The sequence below is a fragment of the Phragmites australis genome, chromosome 12, assembly GCF_958298935.1.
Source record: "Phragmites australis chromosome 12, lpPhrAust1.1, whole genome shotgun sequence".
Taxonomy (NCBI): domain Eukaryota; kingdom Viridiplantae; phylum Streptophyta; class Magnoliopsida; order Poales; family Poaceae; genus Phragmites; species Phragmites australis.
In genome coordinates this window covers 11,627,327-11,654,499 of record NC_084932.1, presented here as the reverse complement: position 1 = coordinate 11,654,499, position 27,173 = coordinate 11,627,327, and the positions used below count along the sequence as shown (strand labels likewise).

The 27,173-nt window shown below is 43.0% G+C and overlaps 1 protein-coding gene across 1 annotated transcript; it reads right to left on the bottom strand.

Annotated features, from left to right (window-relative positions):
* Nucleotides 1-1,881: 1,881 nt before the first annotated feature.
* LOC133887367 (uncharacterized) lies at nt 1,882-12,564 on the bottom strand. Its single transcript, XM_062327299.1, has 4 exons — nt 12,161-12,564; nt 11,780-12,035; nt 3,446-3,623; nt 1,882-2,444 (listed from the first exon to the last, which is right to left on the bottom strand). Exons 1-4 carry the CDS (start codon nt 12,441-12,443, stop codon nt 2,043-2,045), a joined length of 1,119 nt encoding a protein of 372 aa, XP_062183283.1. The 5' UTR covers nt 12,444-12,564; the 3' UTR covers nt 1,882-2,042.
* Between the last annotated feature and the right edge of the window lie 14,609 nt (nt 12,565-27,173).

Below are 27,173 nucleotides of genomic sequence, written 5' to 3'. Positions count from 1 at the left end.
ACACATGATCAAGTGTGCATGGATATTGTCTAGTTTCGAAAACTTCTTATCATTCTTACAGTCGGGACATGGATAATACAATGTCATTTTACCACGATCTTTCATATCCGCCAAGGCAGCACTCATGAAATGCTTCACCCCGCTCAGGTACTCCGAACAAGTTCGGGTCTCAAGGTACATCCAACTTTTGTCTGTCATCTACAATTAATATAAAAATATTCATTCTTCATAAAGAATTACCTTAATTTTATGGTTAAGCATGCGATTAAAAATTACATACAAATACACTAGATCTATAACATCTCACGGTAGATCGGGCAAACCTATTATCAAATCTAACATAAATACAACTCACTTATACTAAGATTTTGAATAAAGATGTAAAATAGCCGATTACAACTTAAAGCGCAACAAATCTACCAAATAGGTATTAGAGAAGAATAAAAGGAGGAGAAAAGGGGAGATGCAAACCTAAAAGACCTAGCACCAATTCAAACTTTAAATCAACAAGATATTAGAAAATCTCTACCGGAGCTGGTGAGAATCGTCAGCACTGTACGAGCGGAACTATTGAGTAACTGTTCGCCCACACAGTAGCTGGTTATGTGTTAAAACAGATCTAAGTAATCAGTGATGGGTAATATTACGACCCGTCACTTATAACTGGTCCAAAGAGACTCGTCACCTTTGCTAAGTCATAAGTGACGGGTCGTAACATGACTTGTCACTTATACCTAGTGCAGGAAGATCCATTACTTATGACCAAGTCATAAGGAACATGTTCAGTTATTACCCATCACTCATGTTATAGTTGACGGGTAATATTACGATCCAGGACCTATTATCTGTTATCTGTAACGGGTAAATATCTGATCCCAATATGAGATAACATAAGTGACGGGTGGTGAGTCTTCTTTGTCCATTTTTCACATACTGTATATTGTTGTGGATGCCTTTATTGTTATGAATACGCATAAGTTCTCTAGTGCTCAGTGCTCACGCGTATGTTATATGGCTGACTGTAGATAACGTGGACATATATTACAGACGACAGGTAACGTGGACGTATATTACAAACAACAGGTGTGTTTACTAGAGTGGATGGCACAAGTGTTGTTTGTATTTTGTGCCTTCTTGACAACTAAAAGTGTTCGGGAGAACGTAGCGACGGTTATTCAAAATCCTTCGTTGCACATAGCATTCTAGAAATACGACATGGTGATGTACAGATGCAACAATCTCTTCTAGCCATGGACTAGTAACCTGTCGCTGGTTACGGGAGAAGGTACGATTTGAAGGTAGTAGTGGTAGGTTGTAGGGAATGGGCACTCATGGAGCACTCTGCTCTTGAAGCGCTGTTTCAATAAATAAATATTTAAAAGCAGAATAAAATGGAGCGCCGTTTCAATAGAAAAATATTTAAAAGCGGAAGAAAATAGAGGCCTCAGGTCGCTCTGGTCGTCCGCCAACCTCTGCTAGGTATCAGTCTGTGGCGCGTATTAAGTTCAAGATCACCCGGAAAAGCACCTCTCTCGCTGAGGTAGTGAAATCTTAAGAGATACGAGTCCGTCCACCAAGTTTCAAAACTTCAAATACTAGTGTACATCTGTACACACACGTGTGTTCACTGTTAAAAACAGATGCCCGCGGTGGTCTGTACTCTTCGGACATATGATAGAATGCACTCGCTTGTTGTGTGTGTCTGGGGTAATGTGTGCGCATGTATATTTTTCTTCATGTAATTGAAAAAAAGGCTCTAGATCACTCCGCCAGTCCATTCAGGAACTTACAATACCGATCTCGAAGCCCCACACTGCACACACCAACTTCAGGATCTTACAAGGCCCATCTCAATCCCTCAAAAAGGATAAAAGGGCCATCTCCAAGGTATTTCTCCGCATTAGCCATTACAAAACGATATGATATGCACTTAGAGAACACTAATTCCACATATATTCTGCCGCCATAAACTGTCTTCAGGGAATACAAAACGTGCGCCATTGTAATAAAAAGAATTCAACATGCATAGTGCTCCCGATCTCCTAGTCATATCTATGTTCATACTGCCCAAAATACCTTGCAGATATTGCAATCAGTATATTCAGCATTACAACTTCGTCGTCCATCTCCGACTTGGTGGCAAGGATGGTTGCGCACTTGCGCAGCAAGGACATTAGAGAGGCACATGTCTCTGCGTCTAAGGGAGTGTGCAGGGCAACACAGAGTGCAAAGAGCCACAGGCAGTTGTTCCTTGATAGTGTATCCAAGCTCTGAATCATATCAATGTAGTTCCGTAGTGTCGCAGCTCTCGACACTGCATCCATGTTGCGAAGCATTGTCAGCGTCGGATCAGTCTGTGGCTCCGAACCGCTGCCAGGTTTTGATGGGCTTTTTCTCATGTCAGATATAGATGGTTCCTCAGAGCTGTCGAGCTCAGAGAACACCTGATGGAAACAGTAATCATATAAAATCAGTATATGTTGTGAAGAAGCTAATTATGCAGAAGATGATACAGTAAACTCCAAATTATATAAACATCAAGTTCAGATCATCGCAAATAATATCCAAGAACTTTTTGGGTGTCATCCAGCACATATAAAATCAGTATATGTTGTGAAGAAGCTAATTATGCAGATGATACAGTGAACTCCAAATTGTATAAACATCAAGTTCAGATCATCACTAATAATATCCAAGAACTTTTTTGGGTGTCATCTAGCATTGCAGATTTCTGGAAATAAGATGATACAACAGGCAACAATGATTTCGTACAAGTGGTACAAAAAGCTAACGTGATTGTGAATCTCTATTATCTCGGCTGATAATCAAGCACTCAAGTTCCAGGCATAAGCAGTATTATCATACCAGCCCTTACCTAGTGACATCATAGAACTACTGATGGTATTGGTGGCTTGATGACATATATACTATTTAATCATGCTGTAGACAAAGATTAAGGCAGGAGCAAATGCTCACTGCTGTATGTAACAAAAAAGCAAGCCAACTAAAAAGGCAGACATCAAAACAGAGTAATGCTTACTGATAGTGTAACAAGGCATTTTATCAGTATCGTAGTGGTCAGATTTTCAGGTTAGTCCTGTTCTTACACCTTTTCTGCTTAGAAGGAAGGATGCCATGTGTTCCACCATTAAAACAAAGCAATATATGTGATAAAATAGAAGTGCTCATTACCATGTGGAATAATGAGGGAACCACAGAATTACAATTGCACTATTCATGTGCCCTTCAAATTTGAAGGCTCAACAAAATAGAAAAATATGTCAACGAGTTGAGAAACCAAGAAACCATTTTACAAACAGAGGGTGTTGTCTTTTATGAAGATAGTTATGAAAAAAAGCCAAGAGCTATAAGTGATTAGGCATGTTTGCATATTTGAATTGGAAACATAAGTATTTGAATACATAAATTACACAAGATAGCTTACCAGCCTGGTCTCCGAAAAGTGGGTAATAAATGCATCCTCCCATTGCTTTGATGCTCGCAAATCAGGTGAGCACTTTGGTATATCAGGAATTTCAGGCATATAAGGTGTTTGATCCTTTCTAGTTGCACTCAAATCTATCTTGGCCACCTTCACTCTAGGAATTTGTTTAGCCTCCCACCTGTAAAATAATGACAAAGGGGTCGTGGTCAAAGTAATATTATTTTTCAGATAAATGGTCAATTGTTTGACAAGCAACAACTGAAGTAAAATAAGAATGCCACGCATTTCTGCTACTGATTGATCCCACAAAGTTTCAAATATGAAATGAATGACATATCTGACATGAAATTTTCTTCTATTTTGCTGTTTAAAAACACATAGATAACACTTGTCGAAGATTAGTTTCTGATAATATGTCCGTAATTAATTAGTGTACCTTCGAGATCAGAGATTGAACACGAATCGAGACACGCAATGCAGACTGGTTCGGACCATCAATTAGAGTAATACCCTACGTCATGTATGAATGGTATTGTGTATGTATTCTCTTGAGTACAAACAATGTGTCTAGACCTATTACATGAAATAGATCGGATCTACGCTAAACTAAGGATGATGTCGCCGAGTATTTCCTATGGTCTTGATGCTTTTGTCAAGTTACAGATGCATTAGTTCTCTCCCTCTCTCTCTCCCCGAGGGTCTGAGTTCCCGTTTTATATAGGATTGATATGCCAATTCTACCCAATTGTAGTCGATAGGGAATCCTTCATCTTATCTACCATGACAAAGCAGATGAATCTTACTGGGATACTAGTCGTTCTCGAGTTGGGCAACCAATCAAAACCTTTCTAGTATATGTATTCTAGATTTCTGGGTGTATCAGGTGCCACATATTCGGTTTTATAGTATCCGGAGTTGTTATATATGTGCACAGTATACCCTGTCCATATACAGTGTACTCCTTATTCGTGTATACCCTATAGTTAGATATTCGACAGTAACCCCCTAACTCAGCTCAGGAAGAAAGGTTTCCACAAGTACCCACTTGAGCACTGCTAGGCCCAAACCTAGTCAAGTAAGATTTATATAGCAATTTGTTGCTTCTGTTATCGCAGTCAAGCTCTTTCGAGTGATTTTTTCTTTCTTTTTATACTTTGTTTTCTCCAGATATTGCTGCTCGATTGAGCAAAATTTCTCTGAAGAAGCACAAGAATGCTTTGTGCAACCCTACTCCCTCGCGAATCCTCAACCAGAGGTGGGGATTTCTCAAATAAGAGAGCAGCGCTGATTACTAATTATTCAATCTGATTCGACCTTTTGATTTCAGGTTCCAATCTTTCATCAAGATCACATCCTGACGACTGAGGCCCTTGACCTGGATGATGCTTCCTCTTCTGAACCGGTGACAAGGGGAAAACACCAATTGATCATCTCCACTATATGATTCAGTGCCCCTCAAGCGCTCGTGGTAAAGAAACCAATTGGTACTAACATCGAGCTATTAGGTGATTATTTAGTCACTACTCTAGCTATCGAGTACTTGCATGCTAACGCTTGGTCTATATGGGTGGCTTTTCTACAAGAGACAACCGGAGCCACTCCTCAATCACCTCCTCGAGTAACTGATACATCTGATGACTCGGTAAGAAAGATAACCTTTATCAAGTTAGCCCCCTCACATTGGTCATTCTTCCCAGCATTGGCTCGGTAAATCCAGAATGCTGATGAATCATTGTGGGCTGGTTTCATGCAGGCAATGATAGTTTGGATTCATCTGACCCCTAGATGGCCCTTCCAATACAACCGATACCGATTGCCAGTATGATGAAGAAAGTTACCATCAAAAGGCACAAGTCAAGTGTTTTTGCCCGTGACCCAATCACCACAATGTTAGGTCTGATTATTTGTCTTGGTTTGCAGTCTTCCTTCATGTTTCTTAGCCAGTTGATGGCAGGTTACCATACCCAGAGAAGTCGAAGGAGAAGGAAACAAGCGATCTAGCTAGCTAGCCAGTTCCGGCTTCTTCTGACGCGCCACTTACACCACCTCAAATAGAGCAAACTTAAGCAGATGCTTCTGAACCAAGCCTAAAACTCGATGCACCCGAGGCTCCTGTAAGCCCACCGGCCGTTGATCCATAGGCGACAATGAAATCTTACCTTGAGGCTATTTGCACCCAAGCAGAAGCTGCCAAGACCTAACTTCTGGCGATCGACTCCACGAGCTACCAAAAAATTCTCGAGGAAAAGGATGGTGAGCTAACCACTCAACAAAAGAGGATTGAAGGTCAATTTTACACGCAGATTACTAGTATGTGATTCGAACAACAAGCAACTAATGATAATTGCCCTTGCTCACCTTCTCAGATCTTGAATCTTCCTTAGAAAACAAAGTAACCCTTCTTGATGATGTGATGAAAGCTATCAACGAAAATGATAAATACTTGACAAGACTCAAAGAAACTTCGAAGAAAGTGAAAGCTGATCAAGAAACCATGGCTGAGGGTTTGAAGAAAGTAGAAGCTGAGCGGGATGCAAAGGTCGATGCTCCGAAGAAAGCAGAAAGTGATTGGGATGCCAGGACTACTGAGCGGGACACTACGGTTCATTGCTTCAAAGACTGAGAGAGTATACCCTCGACCACATGAACCAGTCAGCCTCCATAAACACCAAGACAATGCTTGATCTCCTCAAGAGCTACAACCCCAACCTCGACACCTCAGTAGTGACGAAGAGGTTCATGTGCTCAGCAGAAGAAGTAGTAGACATCATTCACAGTATTGAGTCTTAGATCCCAACCTTCGTTGATTCTTTAGCACTTAGCCTGCTTGACGACGAGAGCGAGGGTGGCCCTTCTAACTGACTTGACTCGAAACATTTAAAACTTGTTCCGTGACTTGAGGATGTCTGTAAACATTACTGATATTTTGCCTGTCTATTATGCTACTACCGGCTATTTCCTTATCGATACAAACACTGTTTAGAAAATGTTATAACCATCCTCACATTTAGTTGACCGAATATCTGTTAACACCTGAAAACACAACTAGATAAATGATTAGATGCGTTGGCCTTCGAGTAACCACTCGGAACAACCATAATAACGTGAAAAAGACTAGTATAAAACTAGAAACAGGAATATCGTGGGCGGTGGTTGCCGCTGCCAGGTCCGCGGGGATCCTAGCGCCATTAGCCTCTACGATGTTTTGATCTACCGCCATTAGATGGTCAGATGAGGTTCCAACTCCTCGAGCCATGAACATGAATCGATCTGTTCGACTACTCTAGCTGTCGACCGAATTGTCGTTGCCACTCTCCTGATCCTCACCCTCGCTGTCGGTGTCTATGCACTGGAGAACGTTAGGCTCCTTAGGATCCTAGTCGAGATGTCCCATCTCACGGTATGTGTCCAATGGGCTGGACTAAAGAATACCTGTGGATCAGTCCATCTTGATTGTCCCAGCGGAAAACCATAGCTCTAAAGATCTCAGATTCGGCAGGAGGCGATGAGTAGATGGCTTCCGCCGACTCGAAGTGGTCGTAAAAATCGTGTCAGAGAATCCAGTGCGGATGTGAACTCAAGACATGATCAATCTTGAAAAGCAGAAGAAGCCCCTACCTGGCACGCCAGCTGTCGAAGATTAGTTACTGATAATATATCCATAATTAACTAAGGTACCTTCGAGATCAGAGATTGAACACAAATCGAGACACGCAATGTAGACATGTTCATACCCCCAGTTGGAATAATACCTTACGTCTTGTATGGATGGTGATGTGTATGTATTCCCTCGAGTACAAATATTGTATCTAGACCTATTACAGGGAATAGATCGAATCTAAGGTAAACTAAGGATGATGTCACTGAATACCTCCTGTGGTCTTGGTGCTTGTGTCGAGTTGCAGATGCATAAGTTTTATCTCTTTTTCCCTGGGGTCTGGGTCCCTGCTTTTATATAGGGCTAATATGCCGCCTCCTATCCAGTCGTAATCGGTAGGGAGTCTTTCATCTTGTTTACCATGATAAAGCAGATGAATCCGACTTAGATACTAGCCGTTCTCGAGTTGGGTAACCAATCGAGACCTTCCTAGTATACGTCTTCTAGATTTCTAGGTATATCAGGTGTTGCAGATTCGGTTCCATAGTATCCGGAGTTGTCATACATGTGCTCGATATACCCTGTCCATATACTATGTCCTCCTTATTCGTATATACCCTATATTTCGATATTCGACAAGACTGTGTTGGTAATATGCCCTAGAGGCGATCGAGTGTGCGGATTGGATCTGCTAATGGGCTTTAATGTTGATTAAAGGACCATTAGGGTTTAGAGTCATAATGGGCTTTAATGTTGATTAAAGGCCCATTAGCGTGCTCTATATAAGAATAGGCAGGGGCCAAGGCGCATTGAGTTTTTTCAGAAAAACAGATCTTGCCACCAAAAACCCTGGCCGCCTCCTATTCCCGAACTCCCTTCGAAACCCTAGCCGGGCGCGTGGTGCTAGCACACCGGCGCACGGCGATTCCATCCTTGTACGTGTGGATACCGTAGAGGCGCTGCTACTATTGCGGTGCTGATCTGCTCGGGACGTGCTCGGGACGAGGTTGACGATCGACTACTTGACGCGCACGACGTTGGATTGGTCTGCTCCAACTCTTCTTCCGCTGCACTGCTCGTCAAGTGGTAACCGATTCATGATCCCCTACTCGTATGGCTTCCTGGTTGAATACGGTAGAGAAAATTTATTTTGTGCTAGCGTAGCCTACCCGCAACCCTTCAGACTGCACATTGGACAAATAAGAAATAGATATATAAGACTGTATATACATGATTTGCAGATATAATAGTTGATGCTCGCAATTCGCAAAGGCTATATCTAACAAACAGTACAAAATTGATGAAATGCTATCTAATTAATATTATCATATATACTCTAGAATTTGTGTTTCAACTCCAGAAGACATGATACATGAGCTACATGACGAATAAAACAAGCTTGTAGAAGCCCAAGTTTTGCAGTGCAAGGTCACGAAGCCACTAGTATGCAATACTATGCATATATTCTCATTAGTTTCATTGGAATCATGACTGTATGAAAAGAAACTCTAGTTTATTGGAAGCTGTGTAACATGACTACTTCATGACAATGCTTCTCAATCATCAATAGATACTCACAAAGTCTGACATGCTAGAATTTATAAACATCAGGAACAATAAGGACAGGAAAAGAAGCAAAGAAAATTATAACACACAAAATTCAGGATAATCCACAACCTAGCAACCCATAAGGGTATCACTAGAAATCTAAGGCTCCGTTTGGTTCTAAGAACGAACTAGATTGAGCCTCCAATTCAAATCCAAGGGGAATTGAATTGCTATCTAATTTCAATTTTTGTGTTTGGTTGTCAAAGAAATAGTAGCTTGGAAATAGAATGATTGACCAAATCCAATTCTTCTTTCGTTGCCATTCAAATGGAATTGCATCTCAACTAACTAGAATAGAAACAAAACAAGGCGACACCATCGAACTTGCTGGTTGCACATGCGCCTCCGCACCGAGATTCTCAGTTATTTGTGCACCTGCACCTCATCATCATGTCCCGTGCACCTGCACCTCATCGTCATGTCCTGTGCACCTGGACTTCCCCACCTCCAGAGCACCTGCAGAAAGGGGAGAGGATGGAGCCAATGAGCAAAATGTGGTCAGGTGCCTACGTGACGACTTGAGCACAACTCAAGGAGGGCATCAAGGCGCAACAGAGCAAACGGGCAGCAGCATGGCAGTCAGATTTGGTGAAGAAGAAAGAGGCAGCAGCAAAGCAATTAAGCAGAAGCATTGAGCCAATTTGGGAAGAAAGATGCATCAAACAAGATGGGCAGTAGCAACTAGCCGAACATGGGGAAGAAGGTGGTGCTGGAAGATCTCAACAGCGTTGGCCGGACATGCGAAGAAGGGGACTGTGCCGATAGATCTCAGCATTGTGGGGAAGGAGGTGGCACCAGCAGAACTCGACAGCGACAGTTATATTTGGGTAAGAAGGGGCTACCGAAGGATCGGAGGTGCCGGAGGCAACAGGTATCAAGCCCTCATATTTGATTTCACTCGATTTGAACCTGATAGTCTCGGTATCGTGAGGGTCCCCTGTCAGTTGGTGTCCAATTCCATGGAAATCAATTGCCAATTCCAATTCTAATTCTGGAGGACATCCAAACAACCTAATTGAAAAAAAATATATCAATTTCAATTCATCTGAGAACAAAACAGGTGTAATAGTGTTACACATTACTATCTCCAGTTCTCCACAAAGGTACTAATTGTAACCTAACAAAAAAACGTAAACCATCAGGTAACTTTTGGACACAATATAAACAATGATAACCCACCTCTTGATCCATACTGTATAATAAAGTTTGTAAATAGTTTTACCCATCTTGCTTTGATCTATACGTATATGTGATATTTTGGCTCAGAGATTTCTTTTTGTTGTTGCATTGCATATTGCAATTACATTTATCATATACGTAATATCTTGCATACATAGATGTCTGTTCTTATAAGAGCAAAATCTTATACAAATGAATGAAAGTTGACTTCTTGCTTATTGTAACTAGAACATTTGCATCAAATATTTTTTGGTTATCTGACTAAGCCTAAGAATGTATCCTATTAGAGGAAAAAAGAATATACCCAACATTGAAGAAATATGCAATCCTTCTATTTCTCTAGCCATTACTTGGTACAGCTCATATCTTATAGTTCTATTTTCCTCCACATTGTTGACTTTAGGTCAAGCTTAAAATGAATTGCCAATATTTTCTTGGCGAGGATGTGGAGACCATGGGATCGATCTCTTTGGCGGGAATTTGCAAGTGGCCGCGGCCATCAATGCCACCACCGGCTCTTCAGGTCGTCGCCGTCGCCGGCTCTTCAAGTCGCCGTTGTTGCCGACTCTTCAGCTGGGCGCATGGCCGCAGCCACCGGGACTCTATTTGTTCATGTGTGGTCTCTATTTCTTTATCGTAACCATGTGCTCTCTGTTTTCTTTCCTAACAAAGACCTTTTGGGACACACATGGACCATGTTGGTGTCCTTTTCTTCTTGACAATGGCATGTACGCGTGCTCTTTTGGGCCTATGGAGGCATAGCTTTGGTGCTGCAATGCTGCTCCTGATGCTGCTTCTGCTACCTATTGGGCCGCTCCTTGGTTTCTCCGAGCTAAAAGCTTTTGTGTTGGGTGTTGCTGTTTGTTTCTTGTGTGTCGTCACTTCGGTTGAGTCCACATCTTAACCTCTCTTAGAGTTCATCAATGTCGTACGAGTCAATCAACTGATTTCTTTTGTGCTTAGCCAAATTCCGTCTTTGTTTAGCTAATCTTTTCCCATCATTATTGATACAACAATGCTATCTAGGTCTTTCTGTAGCTTTAGTGACAACTTTGTATGTCATCTTGCTACTCGTCATCGCTTTATTTGCGAATTCTTTTGTTGTCATCATCACGACTCTATTCTTGTGCTTCGTTTTGCACTTCTTCGACTTGATTTGATAGGTTACCAAGGCTCCACTTTACGACGGCTTTGAAGTGATAGATTTTGGATGTATCAATTTTATATTATCTAAGTTTAGTACTTAGTGTACACTCTTTCAAATGTAACATTATTGCATACGCCTTACATTTGAGGGATATGTTAGGAATATAGAATCCTTTACATGTTAGGATATGCATTCATTAGTAGAGTCCTTTTCCGTTATACACTCATGTGCTCTATATATTTTGCCCATGGGGCTATTATTAAATACAAGTGCTATTCATTACACCTTCTAGTTCAGATTGGTGGGTTCTGGGAGATCCTATTTATCAAATACATCTAGTCCATATTCTCTCCTATTTCTAACCATTAGTTGCTTCAGGTAAGCTTCACCAAAACGAACTGCCAATATTTCCTTCTGTTTTTGGTCAATAAGTTTATAGAAATCCTACTAAGCAAATATAACTATGCTATAATTCTCATAGGTTCATATGTTGAAGCCATAGGGAATAAATTTATTCTTGGAAGATATTGATCTTTTACTAAGATACTAGATATTCATTTATTCAACACTCAACCAATAGAAAAAGGGCCCTTTAATGCCTACAAAATTACATAAAGAAAAATCAAGCAGCAGGTACTAGGGTGCTACTGCCACAGAGGCTTCTACCAATAGTCACTAGTTGGGGTAATACTGACCACATAATGCAATGAAATGCACAGATGAGCGAAAAGTGATATGCATCTTTGTTTGACATCATAATAATGGGTACTAAAGATGAGTGAAAACCATAAGCAAAGCATACCTAACACGCCGAAGATACTCGAAGCCATCAAGCGGCTCGCCGGACTCGAAATCAGGGTCCCCGTCGACCGCAAAAGCAGGCTTCAGAATGCCCTCGTAGTCATCGTCACTGTCGTCTTCATACTCCACATCTTCACCCTGATCAAGCAGCTCCTCAATCACTCCGCACGCCCCAGTAGGGTCATGAACAGCCTCCAATCGATGTTCATGGCAAACCCCCAAATCCCCATTTCTCGACGCACCAATATCTGCCACATCTACAAGAAGGATCACATAACGAATCAAGAACTCGTAAGAAAATCAATACCTGCATTATTTACACCCAAAATGATTCAATCTTGCGGACAAGTTCGTAATGGGCAAGAACAAAGAAGAGCCGCACCAAAGAACCGGGGCGCCGCCTCAATGGGCCTCTTCCAGCCACCCCCAGCGCCTCCCCCGCCCGCAGCCTTCCTCCCCTTATTTCCTCTCCTGTTCCTCGAATCCTCGGCGTCGAGAAGCCCGTCGTACTCGCCGGAGTACCCCGTGGCGGCGAGGGCGGCGTAGACCTGGGCCCACAGCCGCGCCTGCGCCTCCCCCGACGGGGCGCCCATGAGCGCCTCAAGATCTTCCCTCGCGTACGTCCTCCTGCTCGCGAAGCCCTCCGGGGCGTTGGAGGCGGCCATGGCGCGGAGGAAGGTTCCGGAAGGATCGAGAGACGGATGCGGCCGCGGAGGGTTTGGGTTTAAGCTACGGTGAGGAAGAGAAGAGCGGAGAACGGAAGCGGCAGGTTTTCAGGGGGGTTGTCGGTATTTGGTGATTCTGCGGGGGTACGCGTGTGAATTTTGTCGTTTGGGGGTTTTGCGAGCCGTTCGATTGGCGAACAATGGTCCGATTTTCTAGATCGAGGCGGTGTGCGGGTGGAGGACATGGAGGGATAATGGGCCGAGCCGGTTGTATTGATACTTTTTGGGGACGGATGGACCCAAATACAACACCAGACCATGCAAGCAGAAAATTGGGCCCAAATAGCCTGTTCTCTTCTCTCTCTCAAGGGTGTGTTTTAGCAAAAAACCTGATTCACCGGGTCCATAAGCGACCAACTCGCGCACCATGCGCTGCCCATATAACAGCCCAAATCCTGAATGAAATTTTTTTTCTCAATAACTTTTTCTCAGTAACTTTTTTTCTCAAAATTTTGTTTGGTAACTTTTATCTTAGAACTTTTGAGCAAGAAAAGTTTTTTAAAAAAAACTTTCTAAAAAAGAAAGTTGGGGAGGGAAAAACTTTCCAAAGAATATAAGTTTTGGGTTGTCAGGGGAGGTACGGGAGCTACCCTCCTGGCATGTGAGCGGATTAGCATAGTCTGTGTTTTAGCCTGTTCCACAAGATCAAGACTATTTGACCTCACGTCAGGATCACTCGCTTTTATTCTCTAGCAGTTTCTGACAACATGGATTGTAAAGACAGTTTTGAGCTATCTGGGGAGGTCCGCGAGCTTCCCTCTTGGCGTGCACACGGATTAGCACAGTCCATGTTTTCGCCTGTTCCACAAGATGGAGACTGCTTGACCTCGGGTCAGGATCACTCGCTTTGTCACATTTAAACTAGAATTGTCTTCACAATCCATGTTATCAGAAGCTGCGAGAATTGATCTCGACTTGTTGTGAGTCGAATATTCATATTCTTTTGGTAGCCGAGTGGTTTAAACTCGATGCCACAATATTTGGCGCATTGATCCATAATTTGACTTACCTCATCACTTCAATCGTTCTTGGAAAGTTAGTCATCGAAATTCACACGATCGATCATCAGCTCATCAGGGAGAGGGGTAAATTTTTCGTAGAACCCCTCATCCGAAAAAACCGGTTCTCGATGATGGCTTGGGTGACGTCGGTGGCATGTTCCGTGTAGATTCTTCAATGCCTATTGTCATGGTCCCCACAAACGACGCCAATTATGGATAATTTGTGAACTGCCAATCTAATGAACTTGTTGAAGAGATAGAGGATGTTTTGAGTAGATGAATCACGGGACAACACACAGGTTTTTTGTACAAGTTTGGGCCTCCTTTGAGGCTAATAATCTTATGTCATGTTTGTCTTGTATTGATCTGAGCCTATTACAATGGGGTATGTTGACACATCACCGAGATCTGCTGGGGTGGCACACATGTGGCGATGACATGGCTAGCTGACAGGGCATGGAGGCTGACTGGGATTAACATGGACACATGGCATGCTCTGGTTGGCTGCCGAACTGATATGTTTTAGATCTAATCTGGGCTGTGTACTTTAGATCTAACAGTTCGGGATGGTTTGGTCGGCCGGGGAAGAGAGTATGGCGGCACCGAGGCAAGTCACGGTGGCACTCGATCGAAGAGGTCACCGGAAACATGTTGCCGACCTCGAATAGCGACAGCGAGTGGCAGAATAGATGGATATGCCCACGGGGAATTCGTTTAAGGCCTTACCTCGGGTAGATCGGCTCGGGAGAAAGCTCGGCGATGGAAGGGGGTGGCGGAGCACTCTGGATCGCGTCGGAGCGGGATCCCCGGTGGCCTAGAGATGAAGGCGACAGCGGGACAAGCTCTGGCGGAAGCAGACGCGTCCGATGGCGGCTTTGGGAGGGCTTATCCCTAACTCTACCTCGTGAATTTGATATTCTTCCCGTGCAGCTGGTGGATGCACTCTTGATGTCATCTCGGGTTTGGTTTGGGTTTGGCAAATCCAACGCGGGCTTGAGCTTCTAGAAGTCGTGGCGATTTTGTTTTGTTGGTTGGGTGTGCTTCTTCGATTTGGACTTGATGGCGTCCACACGTGCGGTGGCCGACTGTTGCTCTGCGAGCCATGCAGAGTACATAGAAGAGAGGAGAGGAGACGGTGAACTGGGCTGGGCCGAATCACAGAGAAAGAGAGAGAAAGAGAGATGGGATTCGGCCTTTTTACTCTAAAAAGCTTTTCCTTCCCTTTACTAATTCTTTTGTATAGCACATGTATATATATATATATACATACATCGTATATACTAATTCTTTTGTATAGCACATGTATATATATATACATACATCGTATATACTATATACTATATATATTTATCTTAGCTCACCAATTCAATCAAACAATCAATTATATACATATACACATATATATTTGTATATTCCTAAAGGCACCCATACACACTTAGATTTTATTTAGTTTTTTGCAAGAATCTTTTATTTTCTTTTGAAAGTTTTTAATTTTCTTCGTTTTGAGAATTTGGGCTATTACAAGCATTGACCTCAACCTCATCCCTGAACACCACCGGCCCTGATCCCGATCCCCTCTACCTCATCTCGGAATGCTCCTTAGCTCGACCCCTAGCCCGGCGTCCCCAACCCCACCGTTGGCTAGTGAGGTTCCACCTTCTTCTTATATCTGAAGGTTGCACGCTCTTTGTCTCTACCATAGAAGTTGCATGCTCAACAGATTCTCCACCTCTGAACTGGAAGCATACATGCTCGGCGGTATCTCCACCTCCTAAGAGTGCATACGCGGTGGAGTCTCCAACTACAAAGGGTGCACACTTGGTGAAGTCTCCAGCTCCACCTCCAACTCCAAAGAATGCAGTCTCAAAGCCGTCTCCAGTTCTGGTTGCATGTTTCACGCATTCATGATTCACGGTGCTGAATAAATCACTATTATAGAAAAGGGTCATCCACGCCACCTCTTTACTGTCGGTTCTGAAGCTCCAGGTGCGCAAAAAATGTCGTGCCAATAAGAACTAGCAATGATAGGGGTTATCACTACCGTTTCACGTTACGAACTGGCAATGCTACATCACTATCGGTTGGTAACACTAACCGGTAATGATGTTCAAATTATCACTGATGGTTCTTAAAAAGACACGTAAAAAGATGTGCCTTTAATGACTGGTAGTGATAATATTTATCTCAACTAATTTGTATTCCAAACCGATAGTGATAAATGTTTAGCATTGCTGGTTCTTAAAAAGATGTGCATAAAAAGACATGCCTTTAATAACCTGTAGTTATAATGTTTATCACTGTTGGTTTGTAAGCTACACCGACGGAGCAATAATTGAGGATGATGAACCGGCGGTGTTAATTATTATCACTACATGTTCATATTCCACACCAACAATGATAATTTATGAAAAAATTGAACCCGTCTCCCTCAACCGTGCCCATCTCTCAAAGTGGAGTGATGGTCACAAGCAGTCTCCAATGCGGTCACATCTATCCCTTGTGCCTGTCTTCAACATCACTCACACAACCTCCTCATCATAGCCACCATTCCGCTATTCCTATCATCTCCTGAGCCAAAGCACACCTTGATGGGGGCGCGCCCGATCTTCTGAAGGTAATATGATAAGTCTATTAGTGGAGTTTTGACGTTGATGATCAATAGGCTCTGACCCAAAAAGATCGAAAACCCTCGCAACCACTACACCACTACTCCATGATTATCAACCGTGCCAAGACATAGTTGACCTCACCAAGAAGGCTTTTCTTGCAAGCTAATTGAAAACACAAGCAAGAATAGGTAGATGAAATTTGAATATTACTGAATACCAATGAAATTTGATACTTATTATCACTGCCGGTTCATAATCCTGTAGTTATAATCACAGATTATCTCTACCGCTAATTTATGGTCGGTTCAAAAACCGGTAGTGATGTCAATTTTAAACTGGCACTGATGATATTTTACGTAGTAGTGAATCTTCTACGAGTGCAGGTTTTTGTTGAATTTTCATCTTTTTCTATGCCTTTGACTATCTTGTGTTGCATTTTCATCTTTTGCTATGCTTTGTGTAGGCTTGTGCATTATTTCCTTCATGTGCATTCTTATATCTTCAGATCATTGCATTTCATTCATATTCATCACATTGCATGTGCTCTTACTTTAGAGAACAAAGAGCCGGAGTGCAATGAGGGCATGTTCGAGGGTGATCCAAAGGTTGTTGATGTTGATTGTGAAGTCAAGAATCAAGGCATGCATCTATGCATATTTCACCCATACTTTGGACCTATTTGTTGTTTAATATTGATAAATTATTATTTTATGTATGTCATGCATGTAGCGAGTCAATGTCGGGTTTTTGAGGGTAGATCCTATTTTATGCATTACCCTTTCTTGACATTCGTATCTCTTAATCCATTGTAACTTGGGTGATATCATGTAATTGTCCAACTTAAAATGAACGTGTTATGCTTAGCAAGGCATAGGTCACTGGTAGAAGTCAAGCGGTGGTTCATCCATCATTTGCGAGCTTTAAAGTTTATTTAATCATCATGGGTTAATTAGTTTGTGAGAATGAGACCAGATTTGGGTGGATAATAGGGATGGTTCGGGAATGGGGTTTTGGATGTCATAGGCCTGTCTAGATTGATGAAGCACTGATCGTTGTTTGTTGTTAGCTTAAGCACTTTCTGTACTACCACATATCCAAATAGGGAAAGGATGAGCCTACTATCTAATGCTATATCGGTTGTTTGGGTCATGACATCATGATGTGAGTGTGTGACATGTGTCGGTGTGGATTTGTGGATGAGACGAGGAGCCTAGTGTGTGCCCCGTGGAGGAGCTAGGTGATCCTCGGCATCATAAGGATTATCCAACTGGTCGGGGATGGATGAGAAAAAGGTTGTCATTGGGGCAAAGAGGACAGACTCGTATTGTGTGGGTCAAGTTGATGTGCTCTTGGTTATGAGCGTGCTTAATGTCCATACACATCAATCATAGAGTTTTTGGTACTTGGGTGACTATGGTTTTAAGTGGTATATTGGCTATGTTTATGTATATGTTGTCACATGAGAATAGTTTATGTTGTTCATTACGTTAGATGCTTACACCATGTGTCTTACTCCTTATACTTATTCCAATTACATAATCCTTGGAGTTGTGTTATTATATATACCAAAATGAATAAGACTTGCGAGTACCTTCATACATGATGCTATCATTAAAGTTTTGCAGGTAAGGATGAGTTAATATATGGCTGCTTCGTGCCCGCCGATGTCGGTGACAGGCAAGAGTAGTGATGTGCTACTCATGGTCTTCCGGTGGTGCCTTAAAGCAAGTGGCACCACTTATTTTGCTATTTTTAGTTGATATTTCCACTGCATAGTCATGATTAGATGCTAGGTTATGAAGTTGATGAATTTTGCTTAGTCTAGCATTTAATTGTTGTATGTTGAGAGCCCGAACATGTTATTTGGATCTTTTCTTTAAATTTCAACATGTAATACTTTAAATTGTAGAACTTGTAATAACTTTAAGGACTTGTAATATGTTTAATCTACTTGCTCTTTATTATATCTTGATATGATGAATCTTGTTGTATAGGTATGTGTTCCGATCTTTAGCATACCGGGACTATCGGGGTTGTATTCACTTTAATTATTTTTGTGTAGCGATTGTGACTTTCAGATGTGGATTAGTATAGGGCACGTGGGAGATGGGTATGTGCTGCTCTTATCTTATTGAACGAATCGCTGACTTAATTAATTTAAATACGGTTTGAATGGTTCTCACACTTCAACCACTATCGGCAACCTTACCCTGCGTGGGCATTTTCTTTCTAGCGATAGATAAACCTGCACTTCTATGGAGGAACATAACTTTCTTCGACCTCTTCAGACTTAACTCCATTGAAAAAGAGATACTACAGTGCTTCAAACTATAAGTGCATTAATCACGGTCTTCAATAAATAATACTGCTGAAGATCCTATATGACTCTATGCAATTTCATAGATCATTGGTCCTATAAGCCAAAACGTGCCAAAGAATCAACTGTTGTCTTTCTCGAACCTTTGATGTTAACTTTTGATCATATCAAAGGCAATAATGCGAACAACACCATCAAGTACTTAAGAGATATATTGATCCATTACTGACGGCTTAATGTAGCAACCGTCTACTGCACTAAATCAAGTGCTTAATGCAGGAGACATCTTCTATCTTGCGAACAAAGCCGACGACGGGTGAATTCAACCATCGGGTTCACAAGACATTGCAGACGGCTTATCTAAGACAAGACGTCTGCTTTAAGTCAATTATTGTAGACAGCTTCTCAAGAGAAACCATATGCTTTAATGAGAAAGCTACATATGATTATTCTCATTTATCTATCTGCTTTATCTGTTATAGCAGACGGTTTCTAAACCGTCTGCCTATGTGGCATCAACGCCGGCCCTTTTGTGCAGATGGAATGGGAACTCTTTGCTTTATAACTTTTTAGCCATCTATACTAACTTTTTTTAAGTTGTGCTTGAGTCTCAAAGGTACAACTAGTATAACTACAAGGACATCCAAAATTTTGGCGATCGAAGTAAAGACCTGATGTTTCAACTACACCCGTCAGTCAAATGTTTTTTTAGCATTTTTTCTACAATGAGTTGAACATTATTGATTATACACAACTTCTTTCATTGAAACCCCCCTCCCCCTTCAAGAATGATTTTATTCCATTTAACTGTTTGTTCCAGAATGATTTTATTCCATTTAACTGTTTGTTCCAGAATAATTTTATTCCATTTAACTGTTTGAACCTTTGCCGACATTTTTTTAACTAACGAACCTTTACCAAGTTTATGAGGATGATTTGAGCTCAAGAATTTAATATTTATACCATTACACTAACCAAAAGAAAAGGTATAAAAGCAAATCAGGGGGTCCAGTGGGCTTGCGTGCTAAGAGACATGCTTTATGTTATGCTACCGAGGAAGAAGTAACATGGGAAAAGAATGAAGAGTTACAAGCCGAGTTTTTTCATCTGTTTGGGGATCAGCCCGAATGTTGAGGGCTAAATTCACTTAAGGGGGTAGGTTTTATAATATCCCAAAATACTAAAAGAAATAAAATTGCTTCTAAATATATAAAGAAAATAAAAAGGATAAGAAAAACTAAAACCTAAAAGGGAGTATATATATAGATCTAGGTATACATGCATAAGGCTTTAACTTTTGTTTGCAATTGTTTGTTATTTATTTGTATATTGGTTTGAAATTGTTTGAATAAATATATATAATTATGTGCTTGTTTGGTTTATAGTATAGATATAGTATATATATGCCATATATGTATAGATATACATGTATGTCTATAGTTTATATAAGAAATACTTGAAATTAGAAGAGAAATAAATGAGAGAAGGTTAAAACCTCAGTCGGGCGGAAACCCATAAGCCAGCCCATCTCCTCCCTTCTTTCCTGACTCTCCACCAACCTGATCACCCCCACTCCAACTGACCCTTTTCTTTTCTCCTCACTCTCCCTCTCATCTGTTCTGGGCCATGACACCGGCCGAGCCAGCCCAGTCACAGTGCGCACGACAGCAACCCACCAACGTCGTCACATTCCTCTCACCGATCCCCTTTGCACTACTGTTCCCCATCCGAGACGACAACGGAGACACACACGAATCTGACCGAATCCACAGCGCATACGACACGAGCAACTTCCAGAAGTGTGAAGGCGTACTGGGAAGGGAGTCTAAGATCTATTGAGGCTCTATCCACGACTGAATCAACTTAAACCGCAGAAAATCAAAACATGCCACCGCCGAATTCAATCCAAACCCTAACCGAGTCGATATACAACTCCTGTGCATCCCAGGTATATTTATACACCCAGAGATTTTTCTCAAAACACACTGCCCTCGACCATAGCCAACTCGTAGAGAATTCAGCAATAGGTTGCCCTCTCGTCGAACTCCGAAAGTTGCTGCCGCCTCGCACCGTCGCTAGCTCTATCTGCTCATCACCAATGACCACACGCTACTCAAACGGGTTCTTGGTGTTCCGCTAGTCCTATTCTACGTCTCATCAGAGTAGTCCAGACAGGGTAGCGCCGATTTCCTCTCACTCTAGCACTCACGCCGCCGCGAGGGAGTCACCGCCGTTCATCGTTTGGTTGGGAGCTGAGAAGGTGAGCCACGTTCATCCAATCATGTGTGTGCGGATATGATTAGATGAAACTTACCCCTTCGGGTATAGTTAATCTGGGTCGTTGGATCGTAGTCTGTCACGTGAGATTTAATGAATATGCGGCCCAGTCATCAGTGCCACGAAGACTAGCCGCGTTGTCACCTTTGGCCTATATGTTGTGCCACCACAAGCTATTAGGCTTACGTGGCAATCCTGGTTAGCGTCTTGGTAAGACACCCAGTCACCCGCCACCTCACTGGCCACATCAACGCCACCTAGGTCTGTCATCCGACGTGTCAACCGCATCAATACCTAGTCAGTGTTGTTTGTTTTAATTGTTCTTTTTCTCTACTGACGTAATATATGTTATATATTACGCAATAAATAATTTTTCAATATGAAAATAATTCTGAAAAATAGGAATAAAATTTTTATTAATATTTTAATAATGTTATTTAATTTGTTTAATGTTTTATAATTCAAATGACTCCTAGAAAAATGCTAGAAAATCTCAGAAAATCATAGATGACTGAAAAATACTAGAAAAATTTCTAACCATATAATTTTATCTGTATGAAATATTTTTGTCCTAGTTTAATCTCTCGGCAGACGTAACTAGTCAACCATAGCTCTGATTTGACCCATTCTTTCGCTATGATGTTTGTTGTATGCTATTTGTTTATTTTTGGATTTTAGTATTTATGTGTTACCTTTTTTCTTATATTTGCAAGTAGACGTCAACATTCTGGAGGACCTAAAGGGACTTCAGGACCAAAACATCGAAGATCCAACTAAGTACAATGAAGGCAAGTTGTGTTCTTAGAATCCAATAGCTTCAAAAACTTTACAAGATAAATCTATCTCAATTTCTATCTAAATGTGCTATAGGTTTGTCTAATGTGTCTACTCTACCGCTCAAGAGGATTGTGACCTACTCTAGCAAGGTAAATTGCAAATATGTAAATACGGAAATGTAAATAAGATAGAGAGACAAATTCGGTACAAGAGATTTTTTTATCCTATGGTATCGGTGGCACATAAGCCACCTCTAGTCCACGTTGGAGCTCCGCGAAGGATATGCTCCCAATCGCCAAGTCTCTTCCGATCATGGCTCTTCAGATACTAAGTCACCAAAACAAGACCTTAAACACAATGAGCTACCAAGACAAGGTCTCACCACTAACCTCTCTTTTGGTCACTTGTACGTCATCTTCACTTCAGATATTTAGTCACAAAAATAAGGGCCTCTGCATTCCTGCACAATCTTCTTACTACCGCTCCACACCAAGTCAGAGGGTTAACAAGTTGTCATCGAGTCACAAAGACTCCAAGGCGCCGGCGTACCTCTCGGTACACGGTTGGATCACTCCTTGATCCACTCTCTAGGTTGCAGCACCTAGGAACACTTCTCTATAAGCCTGTAAGCACTAATCACCCTCTAATGGTGTACAAATTGCCTTGGATAAACACTTTAAGCACTTTGATGACTTCGATGTCTTCTCAAGTGTGTATGAGATTTTCTGAACTCCATCATCTTCAAATGGCCGATTGGGTGGGTATTTACAGCCTCAAACCCGCCAACTAGCCGTTGCTTCAACGGCTCATAGAAACTGTGAACACCGGATGATCCGACATTAACAGAAGTACTAACACCGGATCATCCAGCGAGTACAGCAGAAGAAACTAGCCATTGGAACCCACTCGGAGTCATTTTTGAACACCGGATGTCCTGGTGTGGTGTTCACTTCATCGCTGAACCTTCTGGCATGCATACTTGAGCCTAACTGCCACCTCTTCTCTTCTTTGCAAGAAATGCTCTGATGTATTGAACTCCTAAGCATCGGACCATCCGATGCATTGATCTTCGATCTTCCAAACTTGAAACTGTCTATGTAAGAAATAGTCCAACACATATTCTCCGGTGTGTTCGACTCAAGCATTGAACCTTCCAGTGTGTTGTTGTTCTTCTGCCCAAAAGCAAAACACTTTGGTTCTGCTCAATGCTAGCACCAGACCATCCACTGAGGCATTCCTAACCCTTTGCCAGAATTGCTCTGGCATGTTCATCGGAGTATCGCCGGACCTTTCGGTGAGTGCAATATTCATTGATCTCCACTAACAGAATACTCCAGTATGTACAAACTTCTCTACGCTGGAACATCTAGTGAGGTAAATCTTACTAGGACTTTTTCAAGTCAATCAAACTTTGACCCGGCTTCAGTGACTTCTTCATGTATTGCATCCATGATACCTACTGTTGGGGATCATCTCCTGCCATCCCCGCACCCGAAGACAACTGCGAAGTTAGTTGGAGGTGCTGCGGGACAACTGCCGCGCTGGTTGCATCTTCTTCTCACCGAATTGGCGTATGCGAAGGCTAATCTACCTCGACTGTCGGGCGAAGCCCCGATTCGCGTCCCGCATCCTTCGAACCATGCGAAGACAAGACCATGCCTTCGCTAGGAGGCGGCGAAGGCAGCTCGTCAAGAGGTCGGACGAAGAGGGCTTCGATATCCTTCGGTTGGGAGACCAGTTTGACAGTGGGCCCAATTGTCATGGGCACGTTTGTAATTATGAGATCATGCTCATTTGTACCATATTACCCCCAGATATTCCGGGAATGTAGTAGGTTAGGGGGTAATATATGCAAACCGGGCCCGTGATTGCCTGGTACGGGCTATAAATAGAGCCACAATGCAAACGTGAAAGGTAATCAAAAACTGTTCTACTTCCAGTACACATCACTATAAGGGACCTTCGCCACTTCCACCCCCGAAGGCCCATCTTGCCTGGGACTTCGATCCCAACAGTTGGCGCCGTCCGTGGGGATCGAACCCACAAGATTACAGTGCCAACTTCCCTACCCCTTCGCGACATGTTTGAAAACAAAGAAGCCATCGGAAGAATAGCGAAGTGGGCAACGGAGATTACAGTGCCAACTTCCCTACCCCTTCGCGACATGTTTGAAAACAAAGAAGCCATCGGAAGAATAGCGAAGTGGGCAACGGAGATAGCTCCATTCATGATTGTCTTCGTGGTACGAACATCATTAGGATCGCCACTATTTTACTTCTCACAAGATTACAGTGCCAACTTCCCTACCCCTTCGCGACATGTTTGAAAACAAAGAAGCCATCGGAAGAATAGCGAAGTGGGCAACGGACATAGCTCCATTCATGATTGTCTTCGTGGCACGAACATCATTAAAATCGCAAGCACTGGCAGATTTCGTGGCGGAATGGACACCTTCATCTGAGGCTTTGGATGACGAAGCAGCAGAACCTATCTGGACCACGTACTGCGACGGAGCCTGGGGAGCTGCAGGAGCAGGAGTCTCGGCAGTAATATTTTCACCTTCGGGGGCGAAGCTGCGATACGCCGCCAGGTTGGAGTTCCGATCTACAGACAATACGGCGGAATACGAAGCTGTACTCCTAGCACTTCGCAAGGCGAAGGCTTTGGGAGCTCGAAGAATACTTGTCAAAACAGACTCGAAGGTTGTAGCAAGCCAGATTGAAAAAACATTCCAGGCAAAGGAACCAGAGCTGATCAAGTACAGAGAAGCAGTGCGAAGGATGGAAAAATACTTCGTCGGATTCACGGTGAAAAGTGTATCAAGGAATGATAACAGCGAAGCAAATGAGCTAGCAAAAGCGGCTTCGCAGAACATACCCATGCCTCCAGATGTCTTCTATCAAAAACTAAGTGAACCGGCCCTCGATGATAGTTCCAGCCAAACACGCCTGGTCGCAACAGTTGAGAGCGAAGACTGGCGTTTTCCGATAATGGCATATCTGCGGGGCCAAAAGGATATCGAAGATCAGGTCAAAGAAAACTGCATGGCTCAGAGGGTAAGAAATTATAAAGTTATAGACGAAGATCTGTACAAAGCAGGAGTCTGCGCACCATTTTTGCGATGCATATCTCAGAAAGAAGGCCAACAACTGTTAAGTGAAATTCACAGCGGGTTGTGCGGCTCACATATCGGAACAAGAGCTTTGGTAGGAAAAGCATACAGACAGGGCTTTTATTGGCCAACGGCTATAAGTGACACGGACCAGCTGGTAAGAAGTTGCCAACAATGCCAATTCTGGGCAAAGGGATCAAACAGACCGACAACGAAGACACAACTTATTCCGCCGATCTGGCCATTGCGGCGATGGGGAATCGATATTGTCGGGCAGCTGCCACCAGCCCCAGGAAATTTGCGATATGCGGTGGTGGCGGTAGAGTACTTTTCAAAATGGGTAGAAGCAATACCACTCGTGAGCATAACGTCAAAAAACATACAAAAATTCCTATGGCAGAATATTGTGTGCCGCTTCGGGGTTCCAAGTGAAGTAACCGTAGACAATGGTACTAAGTTCGATAGCGCGGGATTTAGAGATTTCTGTAATGGCCTGGGCATAAAATTAATGTTTGCATCAGTTTACCAACCACAATCTAATGGCGCAGTTGAGAGAGCAAATGGCATCATCTTCGCAGGGGTTGCAAAGCGTCTTCAAGGATTGCCAAAAAGGAAAGTGGGTCGAAGAATTGCCCAAGGTATTATGGTCATTAAGAACAACGGTTGCAAGACCAACAGGATACACGCCGTTTCGCCTACTGTTTGGCGAAGAGGCCATGACTCCAGAGGAATGCAAAACGAAATCATTCAGGGTCGGGAATGAACCAGAACAATGCGAGGAATTTTCATCAAAAGACGCCCTCGAAGAAGTAAGATTGCAAGCCGCAAAAAACCTGGCCACTTACCAAAAAGAGACAAGAAAATGGAGAGATAGGAATGTATCCGAAAAGACCTTCGCACCTGGAGACTTGGTGTTACGAAGATTTGGTAAAGCAGCATCGTTTGGCAAACTTTAGAGTAAATGGGATGGCCCCTTCATAGTTAAAAGATCTCTGAGACCCGGTTCTTATCATCTAGCCAATATGGAAGGTGAAGAGCTTCCACACTCCTGGAATGCAGAGAACCTTCGCAAGTTCTACGCCTGAAGATTGGCATCCAGAGTCCGAGACTCCAATGTAATTTTTAATTTTCGTAGTAGTTCTTGTAATCGCATTGTAAGGGTACTGCACTCTTTTCCTCACAGGGGGACCCCTTTCGCTAGGGGGTGAGGTTTTTAACGAGGCAGGAACCCATATGAACAATGATAGTGCCCCCCAAAAAATATTGCTTGTCTTGAGTAGTACTACTTTTCGTCGAAGTGCGCCAGACTAGGAGATTGGCGCACCAATCGACGACTAGAACACGGTGCGAAGTGTAGGCAAGCAAGCGTACACTTGCGACCTTCGCGGAATTATAAAAACTGCCAACGAACTTCGCCGAAAGTCGGGGGCTAAGAGTGCCTGCCTCCGCACCAAAGGGAAAAACAAACCTTCGCAAAAATGAAGTATCGCCGAGCCAAATAAAAGGCAACGAACTTCGTCGAAAGTCGGGGGTTAAGAGTGCCTGCCCCCGCACCGAAGGGAAAAACAAACCTTCACAAAAACGAAGTATCGCCGAGCAAAAGAAAAGGCAACGAACTTCGCCGAAAATTGGGGGCTAAGAGTGCCTGCCCCCGCACCGAAGGGAAAAACAAACCTTCGAAAAAAAAAGTGTCCCTGAGCCAACTAAAAGGCAGCAAGCTTCGTCAAGGGCAGGGGGCTAGGAGTGCCAGCCCAAATATCAACTGTCAAGCAAGTTGAAGCCAAAAAACTTCAAAGCTAAACGTCAGAGGCCAAGATTGCTTGCCCCCCACCAGGCCGAAGTTACCTGCGAGTAAAAGTCGGGGGGGGGGGGGGGGGACGGCGCTTTCGCAAAAATAACACTGATCAAAAGAAAAATATCAGCCCAGTAGAATCGCAGGAAACTACAGTTGGGGGCTACTGTTGGGGATCATCTCCTGCCATCCCCACACCTGAAGACAACTGCGAAGTTAGTTGGAGGTGCTGCGGGACAACTGCCGCGCTGGTTGCATCTTCTTCTCACCGAATTGGCGTATGCGAAGGCTGATCTACCTCGACTGTCGGGCGAAGCCCCGATTCGCATCCCGCGTCCTTCGAACCGTGCGAAGACAAGACCAAGCCTTCGCCAGGAGGCGGCGAAGGCAGTTCGTCAAGAGGTCGGACCAAGAGGGCTTCGATATCCTTCGGTTGGGAGACCAATCTGACAGTGGGCCCAATTGTCATGGGCACAGTTGTAATTATGAGATCATGCTCATTTGTACCATATTACCCCCGAATATTCCGGGAATGTAGCAGGTTAGGGGGTAATATATGTAAACCGGGCCCGTGATCGCCGGGTACGGGCTATAAATAGAGCCACAGTGCAAACGTGAAAGGTAATCGAAAACTGTTCTACTTCCAGTACACGTCACTATAAGGGACATTCGCCACTTCCACCCCCTAAGGCCATCTTGTCTGGGACTTCGATCCCAACACTTACTAACATATATTCTTGACAAACATCTTAGTCCCAATGACTATATTGTAAGTAATCACCAAA

What these genes read in the sequence shown, in the direction of transcription:
- LOC133887367 (XM_062327299.1), bottom strand. Translation starts at nt 12,443, where the DNA reads ATGGCCGCCTCCAACGCCCCGGAGGGCTTCGCGAGCAGGAGGACGTAC. An exon ending in GGCGGCGCCCCGGTTCTTTG is followed by an intron (nt 12,036 to 12,160) that starts GTGCGGCTCTTC and finishes TCCTTCTTGTAG; the next exon opens with ATGTGGCAGATATTGGTGCG. An exon ending in GAGTATCTTCGGCGTGTTAG is followed by an intron (nt 3,624 to 11,779) that starts GTATGCTTTGCT and finishes ATTATTTTACAG; the next exon opens with GTGGGAGGCTAAACAAATTC.